The 22,478-nt window shown below is 41.7% G+C and overlaps 1 protein-coding gene across 2 annotated transcripts in view; it reads right to left on the bottom strand.

The window, feature by feature from the left end:
* The window catches only part of vangl1 (VANGL planar cell polarity protein 1), a 46,644-nt gene that overhangs the window by 4,859 nt on the left and 19,307 nt on the right, over window positions 1–22,478 (bottom strand). For both annotated transcript variants that reach the window (XM_038802040.1, XM_038802041.1), the window contains exons 3-7: window positions 19,871–20,003; window positions 15,878–16,482; window positions 4,990–5,123; window positions 2,157–2,289; window positions 88–322 (exon numbers count right to left, since the gene is read on the bottom strand). In XM_038802040.1, the coding sequence (XP_038657968.1) occupies window positions 88–322; window positions 2,157–2,289; window positions 4,990–5,123; window positions 15,878–16,482; window positions 19,871–20,003 (1,240 nt within the window). The remainder of the gene's footprint in view (window positions 1–87; window positions 323–2,156; window positions 2,290–4,989; window positions 5,124–15,877; window positions 16,483–19,870; window positions 20,004–22,478) is intronic.

Raw genomic sequence — 22,478 nt, 5'->3', positions numbered from 1 at the left:
TATAAGCAAGTTTTTCAGGGTATTTTGATCTTGGTCTGTTCAGTAATTATTTGCACCAACATCTTAATTTAATAGATTTTGAAATACCTTTGGTGTCATATTGTTGGTAACACAGAATGCCAGGTGCTGTAAGATGCTCTCCATGGTGTGGTAGTGCTGCTGTCTAGTAGTTCGGAGGTATTTCTGTAACGCTCTCGCCATTGAAGGAAAGATAGACTGTGCTGCATTCAAAGGGTCCATCACCTCTCCAGGAGCTTTCTGTTGCTCGTCATCCTGAAGCCGCCTAATGTGGGTGAATGCCTCTTCAACTGCGACCACCAACCTGAAGAAACATAAGACAAAGAGAAAGTAGAGATGATGAGTTTCCTGAACTTTCTCATTGAGGTTCTTCCATGCTTTATTCCTTTGAGCGAAATGTAACAGAATGAATATTAACTGTGTCTCATATACGCATTAGAAATTCTGATCAGCACGTCAGGTTTAATTGCTGGGGTACTGGTTAAAATAACTGCTATGTAATGTCCAATAGCCACCACAGTAAGAAATAATTAATTACCCCCAGAGTTGTCTTAGTTAAGTGCAGGCTTCCTTTTAACAATGCTTTATAATATTTCAGGCCAACTACCAACTAGTCTGCTTCCAATCTTTCCACAACTGGCATTTTCTTGTTGAAAAAATGTCACCTTGGTTACAACTACCTCATTCTTGTAACAGTGACCAAAATAGAATAGAATAGATATAATGCAGAAGGAGGCCATTTGGCCCATCGAGCCTGCACTGACCCTCTGAAAGAGCACCCTATCCATTCCTCGACCCCACCTTATGTGTGTCTGAAGGTGAATGCTACAAAAAGCCTGAAATGTAAAATTTAACTTTTGTAGGGCTAAATATAGGCATGATGGAATACACCACCATTATATACCCCACCCAATTGGGTAATCAGGTGTTGTATAATGGCTAGCAGATCTACTATCGCCCATTTCACGATATCCATTCAAGTTGAATTCCACTCCCTTGAGTGAAAATGATGTTGTGCGTAGTTCGAAGTCGCTCTCTGATAATTGCTGAACAAAATGACTCCAATTGCAGCCAGCTTATGGGAACTGCATGAAATACAGCTGGAATTGTTTTCAAAATAAAACGCAGGCATTCGTGTCTGGCTGAGATGAGTCATCAAGTCAGTCTTCCCTCTTCTTTGACAACTATTAGACTGAATGGCAATCTGGCCTATGCTTTGTCAGGTGAGAAAGGGGAGTTGGGGAAGGGCATTATTCATGGTTTAGGAGCCCTGTTGTAAAGATCTACAGCTAGATTTCCGCACCAGACCATGAGAGAACTTAAAGAAGAACCTCTGCAATTTGAAGGAGACACCAACTGCCCAAAGAATATTTTGTACCGTGGCCCATACACGGGTATACTCTCGCTCAGGTACTTGTACAATTATGCCTTTGAGAACCCTTTGGTGACTACTGGACACAGGAGGGCATGTTTTCCTCATTTTAATCTCATCAATATGCAAGTGATTACACACTGAAGTCATTAAGGCCTGCCTTTCTAGAAAATGGGAAGGACGGTCAAGTATAGCCTCAAATACATTTTCAATGGAGCAGCACGGTAGTACAGTGGTTAACAATGTTGCCTCACAGCGCCAGGTTCGATTCCCGGCTTTGGTCACTGTATGTGCGGAGTCTGCATGTTCTCCCTGTGTCTGCGTGGGTTTTCTCCAGGTGCTCCGGTTTCCTCCCATAAGTCCCGAAAGACGTGCTGTTAGGTGGATTGGACATTCTGAATTCTCCCTCCATGTACCCAAACAGATGCTGGAATATGGCGACTAGGGGCCTTTCACAGTAACCTCATTGCATTGTTAATGTAAGCCTACTTGTGGCAATAAAGATTGTCAGTATTATATCTGGTCTGCTCCAGATCAGGCTCAAACCTGTCTGGATTGGGCCAGAAGGCCTAACCCTTGCTGTCCATGCCCGTACCACAATACTATTCATTTACACCAAATTAACACTCTTTAAACTGAACTATGTTCTTCCCAAATGGGAAATCCTTATTCTTTAACGTTACACAGAGTATAAATTTAAAAGTGTGTTCCATATAATGCATTTCCAAACTTCCCCATCTTCAACAAATCTGTGATGTGTCATTACCTTGCACGTCGTTTCCTCACCCTCCGATCATGTTCTGCTTCCTCATAGTACAGCTCATTGTGACTTGAATCACGCCGTCTCGCTGCTGCAGCAATCATTGCACGAGACTGTCCAGCTGCATTATTTCCAGGTCCTAGGAGTAATTACATTGTAAGGGATAAAATAACTGTCAAGCAAAGATACCACAGTCCTGTGATTAGAAGAGACTGCATAATATTTTTCATTGCTCAATCAAGAAACAGCAGTGGAAACCGAAAGTTAATTCATGATATGGAACTCATTAATTTTTAAATTGTGTCACAGAAAAAAGTTTGTTTTAATGGTTATTTTTAGGGCAGCACAGTGGTTAGCATTGCTGCATCATCGCCAGAGACCCGGGTTCGATTCTGACCTTGGGTGATTGTCTGTGTGTCTGAAGGTGAATGCTACAAAAAGCCTGAAAGGTAAAATGTAACTTTTGTAGGGCTAAATAGAGGCTGGTTTAGCACGCTGGGCTAAATCGCTGGCTTTTAAAGAAGACCAACGCAGGCCAGCAGCATGGTTCAATTCCCGTACCAGCCTCCCCGACAAGGTGCCGGAATGTGGCGACTAGGGGCTTTTCACAGTAACTTCATTGAAGCCTACTTGTGACAATAAGCGATTTTCATTTTCATTTCAAATATTGGCATGATGGAATACACCACCATTATATACCCCACCCAATTGGGAAATCAGGTGTTGTATAATGGCTAGCAGATCCACTATCGCCCATTTCACGATATCCATTTAAGTCGAATTCCGCTCCCTTGAGTGAAAATGATGTTGTGCATAGTTAGAAGTCATGATAATTGCTGAACAAAATGACTCCAATTGCAGCCAGCTTATGGAAACTGCATGAAATACAGCTGGAATTGTTTTGAAAATAAAATGCAGACATTCGTGTCTGGTTGAGATGAGTCATCAAGTCAGCCCTCCCTATCCTTTGACAACTATTAGACTAAATGGCAACCTGGCCTATGCTTTCTCAGGTGAGAAAGGGGAGTTGGGGAAGGGCATTATTCATGACCCGTGTCTGCTTGGGTTTCCTCCGCGTGCTCCGGTTTCTTCCCACACTCCAAAGAGCAGTTTAGGTGAATTGAACATGCTAAATTGCCCCTTAGTGTTCAACGGTTAGATGGGGTAAAAGAGATACGGTGGATATTGGGTATGTGTACGATGGTCTTTCAAACGGTTGGTGCAAACTCGATGGGCCAAGTGGCCTTCTGCACTGCAGGGATTCTATGATTATAAAATTGCAACTGAAAACAAACACATGGGTAGTTTACATTGGTTTCAGTTGAAAGTGTAAATGATCTGTCTTGTCTCGCTCCAGCAGTAGCATGGACACACAATTTCAAGGCGTTTGTGAGCTGTGGTCAGATGTACTTCTGCATTTGACGGAGAGCAATGATGTGTTCAAAAGTAAATGGGGCAGAGTATTAATATGAGAACAGTATAGTCCCAATTTCCTCAAACAAATTCTGCACCATTAAACAGAGCGCAGTACCAGAAGACAGCGAAGGCCACTTCATTTCACTCGTGAAGCACACTTGCACTTGCTTACTCGCATCTTAATGTCTTCTTTGTTTGTATAACAAACTGCTTTTCAACAACTTCATGCCCCCAGCCCTCCCCCACCCACACAACTGTTTTTGGGCATAAAGGATCTTTGGTTTTTAAATTAGGAATGTGATACAATAACAAAACAAGAAAAAGGCACCCCAAGCAGCTTCCTTATTCCCCGTGAGGATTCACCAAGACTAAGCTCAGAGCAGAAATGAAGCCAGGATTGGGAAGCCAGAGAAGCAGGAAATCAAATCTATGGATTATCATGCCCAATATGACCTTCACCCATTTGAAGCTTTGAGTTTTAATTTTCTAACTACAATAAAATTTTGCAGCTTTGACCATTTTTAAAGATTTTTTAATAATTGGATTTCATTTAAAATATCTTGATCCATTTTTGCATGTTACTTGGCAGGCAGTCCAGCGCTACATTACCAAACATGTTGTCCATTGAGGCAAGTGTAAATGGAGCCCTTGAAAGGAGCCGGTACTGTGGTTCTTCACCAAGCAAAGAAGAAACTGTAATTATGGACTTTTGAAGAGTGTTCCCAAATCCCGATCCCTTTGGTTATCATCAAAGCAACGGATTTAATTGAACAGCATATGCCTCAGAAACTGTACTAAATAAAATGGACAACAAGAAAAAGCACCATAACCGACTCCCTCATTCATTTATACATGCGATGTTGTTGCAATGCATTCTGCAAACCTTAACACTGGCCCTTTGCCGCAATATTTACTCACACTGCAACTCAAGGTCTATTGCATTTGGGGTTCCAGCTAGGAGGTGTGTTTACAGGCTCTGCCTTGGCTGGAGTTCTAACAGCGGCGCCACAAAACAAAGTGGTGCATATTTCTGATATACGATTTGTGTGTTAGGTTGATTTACCTGCGACAGCATGATATTTTTTCATAAGGTGTCCATTCCTCTCACCAGACACTGCTATCGATTGCATCAAGAGTCAAAATTTCTTGGGGAAGGGAAGAAATGCCCAAGACACTCCAGAAAATGCACTTTGCACCACCTAAGGAATTTAATTTGTTGGCTTTGGTCACAGGCCTTAATTCAGGACTGTTTACCAGTTGTATAATACTGTTTTGAAGCTGTCCTTTGGTACTTCCAAGTTTTGTGTGTTTCAAAACCTAATTTATGATGGCCACTTATTAAGTTACTTAAAATATAAAGCATGGAGCAGGAAACATTTATCGAGAGGCACATCTTTGTTGTAGTATTTCTGTATGGACTCACCATCCACGTTGTAGACTTTCAGTCCAGCCATGTGTTTGGCTGCACGGGATTTTGCGGCAGTCAGGAGGGCTGGGTTGTGGACAGTGAAATCCTTGTAGTAATTCTCCAGAATGACAAGGGCGGCCCGTTGAATACTGAAAATACAGGATTACATTTTGGAATATAAATATATGGAATGGCAAAATAGTTAATCCAATCCTATCCTGATTTCACTGATAATGCTGAGATTAAGGAGCATGACTCAAGATTTTCCAAACGCATTTTTCTTTTAAAAAGCCTGCTCCTGTTTACACTATTAGAGTCAGAGTTAGACATGGCAATTGGATTTAGAACTCCAGATAATTCAAATTGTTCGATCCACAGCACCTTCAATCCTGCAAACCGACCCCCAAGAAACCAAACAGGAATCGCGGCAACACATTCATTTTAACTGCCTGTACCCGACCCGCCAGTGACAGGGGAGACCATCCCACCTTGCCAGATCAGCTTTCACCCTCCCCACCAAACTAGAAACGTTGTACCTACAAAGCTCCCCCCAATCCCGAAGCTTTCACATTTTAGCCAGCAAACCCTTCAACTCATAGTCACGCTGCTCTGTGTAAGTGTGGCCAAAACATTCCAGAATATGTAGAGCTCATCTTGGACGAACAACATTTTCTAACATCAGTCCTGGTGCCAGTAGTTTTCTCTCAAACAAGTTTCAGCCCATTTACTATTATTTACAATCTGCTTCAGCGTTTCCAATGTGCTCAACTTTTCCCCTCCATAGACAACTATCATGCACCAAAGCTAGGCAATGGCTTAATTTTACTAATGGGATTACGATTTACCACTTAGACGTGCTGTCCTGTCTGCTCCAGTGAAATGCAGGCCAAAACCAAAATTCATTATAGTTTCTTTCAACCCATGCCAGATACAGAAGCAGTTCTGTCGGTCAATGCTCTTATAGCCATTAAAGTCCATCATTTTTTGAGAGGAGGGCAGCTTTAAACGAGGTAGACATCACTCAAAATATCTCTAAATGTATACATTTCATATTTGACAATGATTCATAAATAAGGGGCTGGTTTAGCATACTTGGCTAAATCGCTGGCTTTTAAAGCAGACCAAGCAGGCCAGCAGCACGGTTCGATTCCCGTATCAGCCTCCCCGGACATGCGCCGGAATGTGGCGACTAAGGGCTTTTCACAGTAACTTAATTGAAGCCTACTCGTGACAATAAGCGATTTTCATTTCATTTCATTTTCAAATGATGGTTTGCTACATCAGGGGCATTAGGTTGCTGGCATGCTGAATCTACTCCTAAGTCAATGGAAATAAGTTGATCATTATTAAATGACATTCCACATAATGCAGAAAAACAGGCTAGGGTGTTTCTGGAAACATTACAAAAATGCCACAGCAGAATGGAAAAGATATTAGAAGGGCGCAACCAAAATTCTAGCCAAAGGGTAGTGTTAAAGGAAGGCAGAAGGCTGGCGAGATTAAGGAGGTTAGGGAAGAAATTCTAGAGCTAGACAGCTGAAGACACAGCTGATGACAGTGGACAGAGGTACATTGGATGCACAAGTGGTCAGAGATAGTGAAAGATCTCATGGAGGCTGGAGTAGGTCAGAGAAGGAAGGCGATGGAGGAATTCACACACAAAGGTGTTGGGGCACTGGGGGACTGGGAGCCTATGCAGACCAGCTAAGAACAGGGCTGACCAATTCAAGAGTAGGATAGGGGCAGGAGAGTTTTGGATGAGCTGGTTTATGAAAGGTATAGGATGGAATATTGCAGGGTGAAAACAGAATATATCTCTGATGAAAGGAAGCAGGGTTGAAGCTCAATTTGGGCTCAAATAGAATGCAGAGGGTGTAAATGGTACTCTTCAACCTGAACCAGTAGTCAAGGAGAGGGCTGGGGTTTGTGGCAAGGAGATTCAGCTCATCACAGCAGCATGTTAAGATGCAGAAAACTGAGCCCCATCCAGAACTGGATACTGGACAAACAGCCTGACTAAAGGCAAAGCAGCAGAGGGATGGAAAAAGGTTGCAGTGATAGAGAGCTGGACATCAATGTTGATGTGGCACGGGGTGGTGGTAGGGTTAGCCAAGGATGGAGTATTGGGAGGAAGTTCCAAGATGATGGCTTGAGTATGGAAAGAGAAGCTGCTGGAGGAGATTTTCAGACTATGAATGAATCAAGATGACTGGAAGCGAGTGAGAGCAGTCCCACTGAGCTGGACAATGGAAATGAGGCACTGAAGAAGGATGGTGCAGTTGGCCACATCAAATATTGTAGAGACGTTGAGAAGATGAGGAGTGATAGTGCACCATTGTCTGTCACATGGCACGTCATTTGTAACATTTTTTAGTGTTGTGGAAGGAACAAAATGTCCTGACTCGAGAGGTTCCAAACTCGGAGTTGCAGATGGGCACGGATTTGGGGGATGATCATTTAAAGCACAAGATAACAGTCAATGATTGTAACTTTTCTTTAAATTTATGAAATATACCCAAGTCTCCCTGATGATTCAATGGAGGTTGTGAAGCTGCGGGTTGATTGTAGTGTGGGTCAGCCACAGCATAATGGATGTGTGACACAACTGGCCTCCTTGCCCCTTGGTCAGAGGTGGAATAACATAAATAAATACAAAAATCAGTCAGGGTCTTGCTCCTGACTGCTACATGCAATTTGTGCTATAAAGTGCGCGTGTAAGTAAAGGTTTCGTGAAGGCAGAAACAGGAGAGCTGCGCTGGCTAGGCACAAAGAATGGGTGAGGTACAACACGGCTCCAGTCATCCATCAAATGGTGCCGCAGCAGCAGTTAAAGCCTTCAGGACAGAAGGGGACAAAAGTGATTAAATGAAATACGCATAGGCATACCCCTCCCATCCACTCCCTTCCCCGTGGGAACCACGATTCACAGATGTGCAGCATTAACGGAAATTAGCTTTCTGGCTAACACTTGCCATGTTTAAAGAGGTCAGAAGTACAAGAGAAGAATTTAGGAGTCCAGAATCTACTGATGAGAGTCTTAGCAGTAAATGCTAAGCAGTGGCTAAAGGCTATCAGAGTGCTTGTCATTATTCAAATGAAGAGCTGTACAAAAGGAAGAAATTCATAAAGACAATTATTGATCAAACACACCCAAGTTTGTGGTCAAGTCCTGTAATTTCCCAGATCTCACAAACCCCTATTTATGGTCATTTTAAAACATGTGGATGCAAACTATTTAGGTTTTCTTGGTATAAATGCATTCAACCATTGATTCTAAATATTCAAATGGTGTCATTTTGTGCCCCGAGCATTAATTTGTCAGGGGATGACACTAACCAAAATGCTCGAGTTCGGAAGTGTTTTACTGTGGTCTATCTAATCGTATAGCTGCAATGTCAGATTTCTGCCAGGAGAGGCCCCCAGTGACCTGTTTAAAAGCTGGGTTCCATGAAGAGATTGAACACCTCAGAATAAGCGACTGAGTACACCCTTTGATTACAATGATTTTCACACTGATAAAAAGATAGTAATATTGATCAACTCGCACTGCCAGTAAACAATATCAAAATACATAATGAGCACCGGTCAAAATACAGAAAAAAAGCCCACCAACTTTTCAGGTCTTTTCTCTGGAATGAAATATTATAGTTCAACAGCATTTAAAAAGGAAAAGAAAAAGAGGAAAGGAGGAAACAAAAGCAAAGGGGAAAGAAAAGAGAATGGGCTGTGAAGTGCTTGTCTGGAGAACACAGCATGGTTAAGTGGTAGAACTGGTATCATTGGGAGACAAATGGAGGTGTAACCCGACGCTGCTGTATTGAGAGACAACAAAGAAATAAAAGACCTAAGCAATATACATAGTGTATCCCTTGATAAAGGAAACCAATAGCAAAGGAAACCAGCCAGAGAAGGCAGGTTCCAGAGACCTGGAAATATTCTGGAAGAGAAAAAGGTTCAACATCAAGCATGCTTATCACCTCAAATCGTGTGGAGACATGGAGAGATACCGTGGCTAGTTATCTTGGGATGAGAGGAAAATCATACAAAAGCAATTGTGTGGGGCTTCACTACAGAAGGGGGAGCCAGCAGAGGAAGATGGGATGGTTTAATATGTCAAATGGTGCAGTGCTTTTCAGTTATAGAGAGTACTGAAGTGAGGCCCTGGAATCCAAACATAGAATTACAAGTGAGCTTGAAAGTGGGTGGCATTTATTCTTATTCTTCTCTGTGAATCACAACAAACTTTCAAAAATCTTCTGGCTTTTAAAACCCAAGGTTGGCTGAATCACTACTTCTAGATTTATGTTAGCTCATTACAACATCAGTGGTGTCCACTCCTATGGGCTTTAGTCCTTCAGCAGTTCATGAAAAATGTTGAAGAATCTTCAATGTACAACAATAATCCATAAAATTTTGAAAATAACAACAAAGATAAAAATAAAGAAAAATGGTAAAAGTTTAAAAAGTGGACAGACATAAAGATGTAAAAAAAAAACCTGTGTCATGTTCAGTGTTCTAGTTGGTCTAGTTTGGTCCTTACCTCCACTGGAGAGGGTACAGGGATTTATGAATGTTGCCAGAACTGGAAAATTGGGGCTACGAGGAAAGACTGGATAGGCCGGAATTGTTTTCCTTGAAACAGAGAAGACTGAGGGGAGATTTCCATAGAACAGTACAGCACAGAACAGGCCCTTCGGCCCTCGATGTTGTGCCGAGCAATGATCACCCTACTTAAACCCACATAACCCGTAACCCAACAATCCCCCCATTAACCTTACACTACGGGCAATTTAGCATGGCCAATCCACCTAACCCGCACATCTTTGGACTGTGGGAGGAAACCGGAGCACCCGGAGGAAACCCACGCACACACGGGGAGGACGTGCAGACTCCACACAGACAGTGACCCAGCCGGGAATCGAACCTGGGACCCTGGAGCTGTGAAGCATTGATGCTAACCACCATGCTACCGTGAGGTTACAAGGTTTTGAGGAGCCTGCATAGGGTGGATGGGAAGGATCTGTTTCTCTTAGCAGCGGGGTCAGTAACTAGTGGGCATTGATTTAAAATGATAGGTAGAAGGATTAGAGGAGACGGAAAAAATGTTTTTTTCACTCGGGGGTGGTAGGGGTCTGGAACTCTCTGCCTGAAAGAGTAGTAGAGGCAGAAATCCTCAACTCGGGTGTCAGGATATGCAACCAAAGCCCCATAATCTCTATGGCTATGGACCAAGAACAGGAAAATGGGATTAGCTGCAGACAGTTGGAATGGGATCTCATATGTTTCCATAAGATCACCTCTCATTCTTCTGAACTCCATTGAATACAGGTGCAACCTTTCCTTCAACCCATGAATTTGAACCTTCTCTGCGGCAAGGTGACACAGTGCCTTGCACTGCTGCATCACAGCGGCAGGGAGCCAGGTTAGATTCCAACCATGGGTGACTTGTCTGTGTGGAGCTTGCATTCTTCCGTGTCCATATGGGTTTCCTCTGGGTGCTCCGGTTTCTTCCCACAGTTAGGTGGATTGGCCATGCTATTGTCCTTTTGTGTCCAAATATTGGGTGTGTTTACGGGGATAGGATGGGGGAGTGGGCCTAGGTAGAGTGATCTTTCAGGGGTTGGTGCAGACTCAATGGGCCAAAAAGTCTCCTTCTGCATTAAGGGATTCTATGATTCTCGAAACCGCCATTAATCCAATTATGAACTTTAAGGAGACCAAAACTGTTTGCTGTACTCCAGATGTAGGGCTGGACTGTCCACCCCGCCTCTCCACTTTTCTGCCCCGACACGCTGGCGGGATTCTCTGTTACACCGGCCGGTCAATGGGGTTTCCCATTGTGGGGCAGCCCCACCAGGCCACCGGAAAAACGGAGAATCAGGCCAGCGGAGAATCCCGCCCCCAGTCTCCCATTTCCCTTGAAATAAACATTTAATTACCCTTACTATTCACCTGCTGTAGCTGCAGACTAACTTTTTGTGATACATGTGCCAGGACACCCAGATCTTTTAGCGCCACAGATTTCTGCAATCTCTCTCCATTTAAATAACTCACTTCTTTTCTATCCTTCCTGCCAAAGTGGACAAGTTTACATTTTCCTACATTATACTCCATGTGCCAAGTTTTTTTCCCACTCACTTGGCCTATCTCTATCTCTTTGCAAATTTCTTACTCCTCTTTACAACTAACTCTCTTACCTACCTTTGTCTCATCAGCAAATTCATACATTTGGTCTCTTCATCCAAATCATTACTATAAATATTGAGGCCCCATCTCTGTGGCATTCCACCAGTTCAGAACTTAAGAAATAGGAGCAGGAATAGACCACACAGCCCATCGAGCCTGCTCCGCTATTCAATATCATGGTTGATCTTGGGCTTCAACTCCATTTTCCTGTCCACTCCCAATATTGCTTAACTCACTGAGACCAAAAATCTGTCTATCCTAGCCTTAAATATATTCAAGATTCATATGTAGTTATAGCTTGACAACCTGAAACTGACTCATGTATTGCTACTATTTGCTCTCTGCTAACCACTTCTCTGTCCATGTTCATATGCTACTTCCTGCACCATGAACTTTTATTTTGTGTAATAACCTTTGATTTGGGACCTTATCAAATGTCTTGTAGAAATCCAAGTACACCACATCCACAGGTTTCCCTTAATCAGCACTGTTTGTTACTTCTTCAAAGACCCCCAATAAATTAGTCAAACATAATTTCTCTTTCACAAACCTAACCTGATTGTGCTTCATCGCATTATGATATACTAAGTGCCCTGTTATAACTTCCTTAATAACAGATTCAAGCATTTTCCCTATGATAGATGTTAGGCTAACTGCCCTGTAGTTTCCTGCTTTTGGTCTCCCTTGGGTCACTTTTTGAATAGAGGAGTTGCATTCGCGATTTTCCAATCTGAAGGGTCTTTTCCAGAATTTTAGCAATTTTGGAAAGTTACAACCAATGCATCTACTATCTCAGCAGTCACGTATTTTAACACCCCAGGATGCATGCCATCAGGTCCTGGGGACTTGTCAGCCTTTAGTTCTAATAATTTTCTCAGTACCCCTCCCCTGGTGATTGTAACCATTTGAAATTTCTCTCTCCTGTTCACCTGTTGATTTACAAGTATTTCTGAGATGTTATTTGTGTATTTTACAGTGAAAACAGACAAAATTTCAGTTCAACACTTCCTCCATTTCCTTATTTTCCATTATTAATTCCCCAGACTCACTCTCTAGAGGACCAACATTCACTTTAGTTACTCGTACCCTCTTTAAATATTTGCAGAAACTCTTAGTGCATGTTTTTATATTTCTGACTACCTTTCTCTTATGTTTCTCGCTTACTATTTTTAAACATCATTCTTTGCTGGTTTTTAAATTCTGTCCAATTTTCTGACCTACCACTAACCTTTGCGGAACTAAATGCTTTTGCTTTCAATTTGATACTATCCTAAATTGCCTTAGTTAGCCACAGATGATGTGTCCATCCCTAAGAGTCTTTCTTTCTTATAGGAAAGTATCTTTTCTGAGTATTGTGAAATTTCTCCTTAAATGTCTACCACTGTAACTCCACTGTCCTATCCTTTAACGTTCTTTCCCAATTCACTTTGGCCAGCTGAGTCTTCAAATTCTTCTATTGCCGTTTAAGTTTAAAACATTAGCCGTAGACTCATTTCTTACCCTCAAACTGAATGTGAAACTCATTTTATGATCACTACTACCTAGAGATTCTTTTACTTTGGGGGCATTAATTCACCCTGTCTCATGCACATTACCAGATCTAGACTAGCCTGTCCTCTGCTCAGCTCTAGAACATTCTGCTCTAAGAAATTGTCCTGAATACACACAATTAACTCACAGTCCAGGCTACTTTGCCAATTTTATTTCTCCAATCCATATGTAGATTAAAATGACTCTTGATTACTGCAATACTTTTCTTATGTGTCCTATATTTCTTCCTGCATACTTTGTCCTACAATGTAGTTACAATTTGGAAACTATAAAGTACTCCCACAAGTGACTTGTTACCATTGCTATTTCTCATCTTTACTCAAACTGATACTACATTTAGAACTGAGGTCATCTGTCACTATTTTACTAATGTCATCCGTCACTATTTTACTAATGTCATCCCTAACTAACACAGCTACCCCACCATTGTTTTCTAGCTTGCTGTCTTTCCGAAAAGTCAAGTACCCTGTAATATTCAGATCCCAGTCTTGGTCACCTTGCAGCCAAGTCTATGTAGTGGCTATCGGTTATACATATTTATTTCTATTTGTGTTGGCAGTTCATCGTTTTGTTATGGATGCTACGTGCATTCAGATAGAGCCGTTAGTTCTGCCTTGTCACTATTTTTGCAAACTTTGTCCTTATCTGCAGGCGCACTCATTCATTTGTACACTCTGTCCCTTCCTGTTACACTCCGATTATTGCTATCTTGCTCTATTCTTGGCCTTTCCCTTTACTTTACCACATATTCCCAACATGGCCACCCCATAGGACCATAAGACATAGGAGCAGAATTAGGCCACTTGGCCCAGAGTCTGCTCCGCCGTTCAATCATGGCTGATATTTTCTCATCCCCATTCTCCCCATAACCCCGGATATTGAGTTTAAAGCCCTCTCAAGCCGTTGGTTATGACCCGCCAGAATACTAGTTCCAGCATGGTTCAGGTGAACACTGTCTCAACAGTACAACATCTAACTTTCCCAGTACTGATGCTAGTGTTCCATGAATCAAAATCCGTTCTTCCCACAGCAATCTTTGAGCCACTTACTCAACTCCCTAATTTTACATACTCTATGCCAATTTGCACATGGTTCTGGGAATACCTTTGTGGTTTTGCTCTTTAATCTATCCCCTAGTTACTCATATTCTATAAGCAGAACCTATTTCCGAGCCCTATCTAGGTTGTTGGTACCTAAGTGGACCACGCCAACTGGATCCTTTCCCTCCCACTTCCAAGTTCTTCGCCAACCCGGAGCAGATGTCCAAAAGTGCAGAAGGCAGTGCAGCCTTCTGGACTCTCACTCTTGGCAATACTGAACTGGGTCTATTTCCTTGACCAAACTTTCTCCTGCACTCCATGCTATTTACTCACTGTAGGCTTCATGTACTACGGTGCCACGGTAAACTTGCTCATCCATCCTGCAGCCCTTGCTCTATCCATTTAAGCTGCCAGAGATGCTCCTCCTTCAGACAGACTGGAAGTGATAATTTGTTACATTTGCTTGTGCCTGCCTTATTTTTTAATGATTAATCTCCGTGTAATACAGTTGATTCAGTCAACAAAAAGGAATCTCAGGGACAGAATATGCAACTGTTATTTTCATCCAATGATGCTAAATCTGCAACTTTATATGTTGCACTTTCAAATGGAAGCATTTTCATAGAATTTCATAGAATTTACAGTGCAGGAGGCGGCCATTTGGCCCATCGAGTCTGCACCGGCCCTTACAAAGAGCACCCTACTGAAGCCCACGTATCTACCCTATCCCCATAACCCAGTAACCCCCACTTAATATTTTTTTGGACACCAAGGGCAATTTAGCATGGCTAATCCACCTAACCCGCACATCGTTGGGACTGTGGGAGGAAACCGGAGCACTGGAGGAAATCCACAGACATGGGGAGAATGTGCAGACTCCGCAGACAGTAACCCAGCCAGGATTCAAACCTGGGACCCTGGAGCTGTGAATAAACTGTGCTAACCACTATGCTACCGTGCTGCCCCTTCTTCTAGCTAGTACTGAAAAACAATAAGGTGGAAAAGGGGTGGAATTCATCCCACCTAATCACAGGTATAGAGGAACATACAGAACTTCATCGATGTTGTAAAATCCAATATGAAATTAGCCGTTTTCACAGCCGATGTTTAACCTCAGGAGTATGAAGCGCAAATAGTTTTGCAAATTCCCGTAGTTTAGTTGGTAGAACAGACATTTTTGATAAATGTTTCATTTAACTGCAAGTTGTTTGCTTTAAATCCAGCAATTACCATTTAAAACTTGATTCCATCTTTATCGCAATTCGATGATGAAACTGAAGTATAGAACTTGAGATTCTGTCACAAGTAATTAGCACTAACACGCCACCATAAGAGAAAAACAGATGTAAACTAGCATACACCATGTCACCCACTGAACTGAACTGAAATGGTGTTCGGTGAAAGTATAGAGATACAAGCCAACTGTAAATAGCAGGAGCTCGAGTGGTTTCGCTGCAACGTAAACATCACCTACAGGTGAGTCATAGAAACATAGAAGATAGGAGTCTGCTCCGCTATTCGTCACCATCATGGCTGATTGTCCAACTCAATAGCCTAATCCTACTTTCTCCCCACAACTCCTGATTCCATTTGCCTCAAGTACCATATCTAGCCGCCTCTTGAATGTATTCAATGTCTTAGCCTCAACTACTTCCTGTGGTAATGAATTTCACAGGCTCACCACTCTTTGGGTAAAGAAATGTCTCCTCATCTCTGTCCTAAATGGTCTACCCAAATCCTCAGACTGTGACCCCTGGTTCTGTACACACCTATCATTGGTAATATCCTCCCTGCATCCACCCTATCTAGTCCTGATACCAAACATCAGCTTTTCCAAATAAAGGGGTAATAACTGTAGTCATTTACACTTGGGCATTACAATTCTGAGCAAGTAAAACCCAATCCACATCCATGTTAATGTCCATATATAAAACTACAACTCATTCACCACAAACTAATGTTCATTTTCTCTTGGACATTTCAATTTTAATCTGAGCTCTGAACTTTCTTACTGGGCATGGCTAAAAGTGCTGAAAGACATTAGAATGGAAAAATATAGGCAGATGAAAAACTACATTAGCAACAAAATGTAAGTGTTGCAAACAGTGATGCTGCACGCCACATACCTCAGTAGGCCCAATGTGTAGAAATGGGATTCCCCATCAGTTGAGCGGGTCACTTTCACAGTGAACATAGGCTGCAGCTGACGCAGTTCCAGCAACACGATTGCTAAGTAGTGGATAAACAAGAGGGCATCAACCAGCGAAACTGCGTACTGAACAATTCCTTGGTAATTTGGATCTCTTGAGTCCAAAATACGTACTCCATAGAACAGCCAATAGGAAACCACAAATACGAATATCAGCACCATCAGGAGTGCCCGGAACACAAAGACACGTGGCATCTGCGCCTTTGGTTTGCGAAAGAAGAGTGCCCAGGTTCCAATGAGAAGGATGAGAAGCTTGAAGGCGACAGAGATGAATAGCCCTTCGCATACAGTACCACAGGGTTCAAGCACTTCCCGCCACAGAACTTGAGGCAGAACCATAAAGGCAATGGGAGTTAAAAAGACCAATATTCCAAGCACAGCAGCGATGGCTATCCCCAAATGCCGAGTACAGTCCAGCCCAGTGTCATCCACATCCTTTGTGATCCTTGCAATATCTTCCTGTGATATACTGTGCTCTGAAGTCCCAGTGATGGCTGTTGTTGTTTCCCCCCAGTTATCATCCTGCAAGGTAAAATGCCATGATAAGAATTGCATTTTACAAACCTTTTATTGAAATCAACAACTAAATCAAGCCAAATCAAAACAACTTATTTGTTTTTGAAGCTTGAAACCTGCCCCAGATTTTCTGAATAAATGTCAATATTGCACTAGTTCCATATCAATTCAGTAAGCTTACAAGGTCTTCAACAACTTCCCAATCCAATATTGAAATACATGTCTGCATTTAGAAGCACAGGAGCCCTAAAATAGGCCCCAAGATCAACTAAAATCAAAACACTTTTCTGTTTTTTTATATTTATGCTTTTGTAATACTTTAAATTCTGCAATAAAATCCTGCACAGCTTCACAAACTAATTATTTAAAGCCACTAAGTGGTAGATTTAATTAAAATATTCCCAGAGAAATTACAATCACATGGTTTAATTATTAGGCAGGTGTGTGAACCCCAGAGTATAATTCTATCAGAGTAGGACACATGGTCTAACTTATAAAAGGCACCTTTTCCAGAACTAGCAGTTAGAGGAAATATCTGTATATTTGCTTACATTGTCTGTACACAGCAACTAGGGGAAAATTAACCTCCTGGCTACTATATTGAATCCACTATTTTCTATCAAATTTTAATCCTGATTGTGTCAAGTGTGTATTTAGTCTCTACCACTGCTAATGTCCTTCAACTGGTCTTACTCACATAGCTTACCACAAACAGGTCAATAGTTTAATCTACCTTCAGGGAATAATTTAAACCAAGGCTTCTTTTTAACCAGGTATGATTCTGAACCTTGCTGCAACTTTTAATAACACACTCTTGTTGTCTTTCCTCCATGAACACAGTTTTGCTTTTATGCTCAGACATTGTGCAAAGACCCCAGGATGATGAAGAGGATGGATCTCAGCATATCTAAAATGATCTAAATTCTGGCCAACAGATTTTACAGAATATTCCATTACTGTTGTAACCAATATGTTTTCTTCCCTGTACATGCATTATCCAGTGCTGTACCTCAGTGGACGCTCGTAGAAACTAACCTCTGTATTAAAACTCTAAGTGCCACTGGATACAGTTCGAAGTCATCCTCTTAACTCCCATGAACCGCTCAAACTACTGAATTGTAACAGGACTGAATCACATTGATTCGCTCAACCCACAACCTCTTTAACCAAAGTCCAACCCTTCAGTGCTGCAATGAATATGCAAATTACTCTGGGCTCAGCAACATTTAGCTTATTCATGACAGATAAGAGAGTTCAGAATTTCTTGCCTTTTTTTGTTAACTCGTCACAAGCGCACCACTTGCTGTTTTAAAAGCAAATGCTATAAAATTTACTAAATACTTCAATAAAATGCTGTAAACTTTAGTGAATGCTTTTCCATTACATTAAAAAAAAAGAACTCCCACAATGACAAACATTATGATTGAATACTGAGACTAAAACCGAGACAAAAAGGTTGTCAGCAGAAAAGGTTACAGGGTGAAGCAAAGGTTACACAGATCCATGGTGCAAGAATAAATAGCCAGTCCTAACAAATTCCACTTCAATCACTGATAAGAACAACTTGCATTTATAGAATCTAGAAAATTCATGAAGGAGTTTTAAAAGATGTAAAGAAAAGATAAATAGGAATAGATGAAGAGAAGGCCACTGAGGTACGCATTGAAATTTGGAGAGGTAACCAAAAAGATGATTTTTACTTCGATTTTTAGAATCACCAATGGCTGGTCGAAGGGAGGAGACAATCCATAAAGAGTTAGAGGGTCAAAGAAAGCAAAATAGTTTGTAAGAGGAAGGCCAAGAAATTGCAAACACAGGATAGGGCAAGACCACATAGATATTAGAAGGGCAGGGATTATAAATTTAATAATTGTATGGGGCGAGAATTAAGTGTAGGTCAGTACAGGATTAGTGGGTGGCACATTCTGAGAGCAGCAGAATTATTGTAGACCATTTCAATTTGGACAAGAGGGTATTCTGCATGCCAATATTATTTATACATGGGATGGAACTGCAACCGTTTACAGAGTCTTTCAAAGTGACAATCATACGCATTAAAATAAAGAACATTAAAATGATGCTACAAAGTTAAGGGGCAGGATATATTTCAATGTCAGAATGCTACTTGATTAGGAGGATGACATGCAAGTAGTAATATTCACATGTGTCTGTTACCCTTGCTTTAGGTGGTTTGTGGTCACAGGTTTAGAAAATGCTTTTGGTGGTGCTATGGCAATTTGCTGCCGTGCATCTTGTAGATGGTACTCTGGAAATCTGGAGGTGATTAACTCACAGTAGAATTCCCAGCCTCTAACCTGTTCTTGGATCCAGAGTATTTATATGACTGGCCCAGTTAAGTTTCTGGTCAATTGTGAACCCCAGCATGTTGATAGTGGGGAATTTGGCTATTGTAATGCCGTTGAATGTCGACGGTAAGTTTCTCGCCTTTTAAGATGATCACTGTCTAACACAAGTGCGGTATGAATGTTACTTGCCACTTTATCAGCCCAAGCCCAGGTTGTTCGGGTCTTGTTGCATGTGGACATGGAATGCATCTGAAGAGTTGCGAATGGAATTGAACAGTGAACATCTGACCGACTGATGGAGGGAAGGTGATTGATGAAATAGCTGAAGATGACTGGCATGAGTATTCTATCCTGAGAAGTTCTTAGATACCTTGGCTTGGGATGATTGGTCACCAACAACTACAACCATCTTCCTTCGTGCTAGGTATGACTCCACCAGATACCCAGTGACTTTCATTGGGTGTGACATTTGGTCAAATGTCACTGTGGTGTCAAGGGCAGGCAATCTTACCCTACCTCTGGAATTTAGCTTTTTTGTTCCTGTTTTGACACAGATTTTAATATAGTCTGGATCAGAGTGGCATTGGCAGAGCCTAAGCTGAGCATCAGAGAGCAGGTTATTACTGAGTAAGCGCTACTTAATAGCTCTGCCAACAACTCCTTCCATCACTTTGCTTATGACCAAGAGTAGATTGATGGGCCGATATTTGGTCAGATTAGAATTGTCCTGCTTTATGTGGACATGATGCACCCAAGCAGTTTTCCATATTCCATAGCCTTTGCTGTTATCAATTGACTTCAATTTGCTCTTATATATTGACAGAAACAAAAGGGAAAAAGACAAACGAAGCAACCTCCAGGGGTAGCAACAAGTTGGCCGGTGAAAAACATCTTTATACATATATCTATCTAACAAAATAAATGAACAAAAGGGACTATAATCAGATAAACTTCTGAATTTTTGAAAACAAACATTAATGCTCATTCAATAATAAATAATTATATCACAATCTTCACTAATCTGCCAACTGAAACATCAAATGATATGGTTCTCATTTTGAAACTTGATAAATCAGTCCAAGTCTTACCTGTACTGTCTCATCCCCACGAATTGACTCATTGCCAAGCAATGGTTCTGCTGGTGGTGTTTGGATGGTAACAGATTTTTCAGACCGGCTACTGTCTTTGTTTCTGGATCTTTGCCGATCTCGGCTCCTTTCACTGAAAGAGGCAAAAGCAGGGAATTTGATCATGGCCGGGGAATGTTGCCACAGAACCCATATAGGACAGCTTTAAATGATCTACACCACTGTATTACAATTCAATATAGGTTCTGCTAAAATAAGCAACATATTCTCCCAATCTAAAACTCTAATTCACACTACGCTTGGCTTAAACATTCTTGAATATTAGGCCCCTCTCCTGTTTGATGTGCTAAATTGGACTACAAAAGCAACCTACACTCGAACATTCCGACAATAGTTGGGGCAAATGTTAATCTTATGAACCAAGTTTAGAGTTACACAGACTGACAGATGGACAAAGAACCCAGATGCAACATAACAGAATAAGAATGAGGCACGGAATTTGAAAAATAAGCAACAAAATAACTACAGAAAAAGTAAAGTAATGAGAGAAACTAAAGTTATAAAAAATGCTCTACATCAAAGGAAGGAAAATGCAGGATTAGCTTAAGTTATTTTGTATTCATCTTTTCATTTTCTTCCAATTGTGTTCAGTAGAATACATAGGAAACTAGTTCGCTGTCCATTAGCAATCAGCTGTCAGAAGCTGCACAAGATTGTCTGAGAACAGTGATCTCTGTCACTCCCCAACCTTAACCTGGCCTTTCCCTCTGTCCAACACTTGATGATATTGGTATTTAATTCTGGTCACCATCGCATATTGCCTGAATTCCTAAATAATGCCAATTTAGAGTATGCACCTAATTTTTACCACCAGGGAACTTGGTGATCCAATGTGTTGTGCCATTTGAAATGCATTATTTTGTATTTCGAAGACTGGAAAGAACACTAATGCTAATTTTGCCCTTATCCTGGCATCCAGTCCAGACTGAGCGTATAGAAGGTGACGAGAACCAACAGCAGGGACAAACCTACTAAATCATGCCCTCACCAACATGTTTGTTGCAATGTCATCTGCGAGGGCAGTACTGGTAGGAGTGACCACCGCTCAGTCCTTGTGGAGATGAAGTCCCATCTTTACACTAAGAGCAGGCTCCAGTCTGTTAAGTGGCACCTCACTTTGCTAAATGGGATAGATTTAGAACAGAATCTACAAGGTGCTGCAAATCATCAGCGGCAGCAGAGTATTACTCAACAATGATCTGAAACCTCATGGCTGGCATATCCCTTACTTTACCATTGCCATGAAGCCAGGGGAATAACCTTGGCTAAATGAAGAGCAAAGAAGAATCTGCCAGGAACAGCACAAGGAATAGCCAAAATGAAATGCCAACCTGGTGAAGCCACAGCAAAATACTACACAATCAATAAATCAGATCAAAGCTATGTAGTTCTGCATCATCTAGTGTGAGTGGAGGTGGATAAAGTGGAGAAGAAAGCTCCATAAACATCCCTATCCTCAAATTTGGGGGAGCCCAACATGTCAGTGAAAATGACAAGGCTGAACATCTGCAAGAATCTTCAGTCACAATTGGCAAGGCGATGATCCATCTTGGCCTCTTCCTGAGGTGGTATCACAAATGCCAGTCTGCAGTGAATTAGATTCACCCCATGTGATGTCAAGAAATAAGTGAGGGCACTGGATAGAGCAAAGGCCTTGACAATATCCTAGCCGTACCACCACTAGAGCAATAACACAGGCATCGACCCAACAAAGTTGAAAATTGTCCTATCCAACAAAAGGAAGGACAAATCTAACCTGGCTAATCACAGTCCCAGTCTACTCAAGATCATCAGAAAAGTGATGGAAAGAACTGGCAATAGTGCTATCAAGCAGCACTTACTTAGCATTAACTGCTCACAGTTGCTCAGTTTGGGCTCCGCCAAGGACACTTGGCTCCAGACCACATTCCAGAGTTGAGCCAAAAATAGGCAAAAGAGCTCAATTCCAGAGATGAGGCAGATAGCCCTTGACATCAAAGCAGCATTTGACCAAGTGTGGAGTCAAGAAGACCATAGCAAAACTGAAGGCAATGCAAATTAGGGAGAAAAATCTCCACTAGAATCACATCCAGCACAAAAGAGTACGGCTGTGGTTGTTAGAAGCCAAATATTTAAGTCCCAGGGTATCACTGAAGGACTTCCTCAGGTTATCAGCTAAGACATAACCATGGTGGCAGGGTAGCACAGTTGCTTCACAGCTCCAGGGTCACAAGTTCGATTTCCAGCTCAGGTCACTGTCTGTGCAGAATCTGCACATTCTCCCGTGTCTCTGGGTGCTCAGGTTTCCTCCACAAGTCCCAAAAGATGTGCTTGTTAGGTGCATTGGACATTCTGAATTTTCTGTGTACCCGAACAGGCACCGGAGTGTAGACACTAGGGGATTTTCACAGTAACTTCATTGCAGAATTAATGTAAGCCTACTTGTGATACTAATAAAGATTATCTTCAACTGTTTTATCAGTGACATTCCCTCCAACATGAGACCAGAATATGGTTGTGGGGTGTTCAGTAACACTCAACTCCTCAGGTACTGAAGTGGCCTGTGTCC

Source organism: Scyliorhinus canicula, chromosome 7, assembly GCF_902713615.1.
Source record: "Scyliorhinus canicula chromosome 7, sScyCan1.1, whole genome shotgun sequence".
Classification (NCBI taxonomy): Eukaryota; Metazoa; Chordata; class Chondrichthyes; order Carcharhiniformes; family Scyliorhinidae; genus Scyliorhinus; species Scyliorhinus canicula.
Note: the sequence above shows the minus strand (reverse complement) of the source record. Positions and strands in the feature narration are given on the sequence as shown.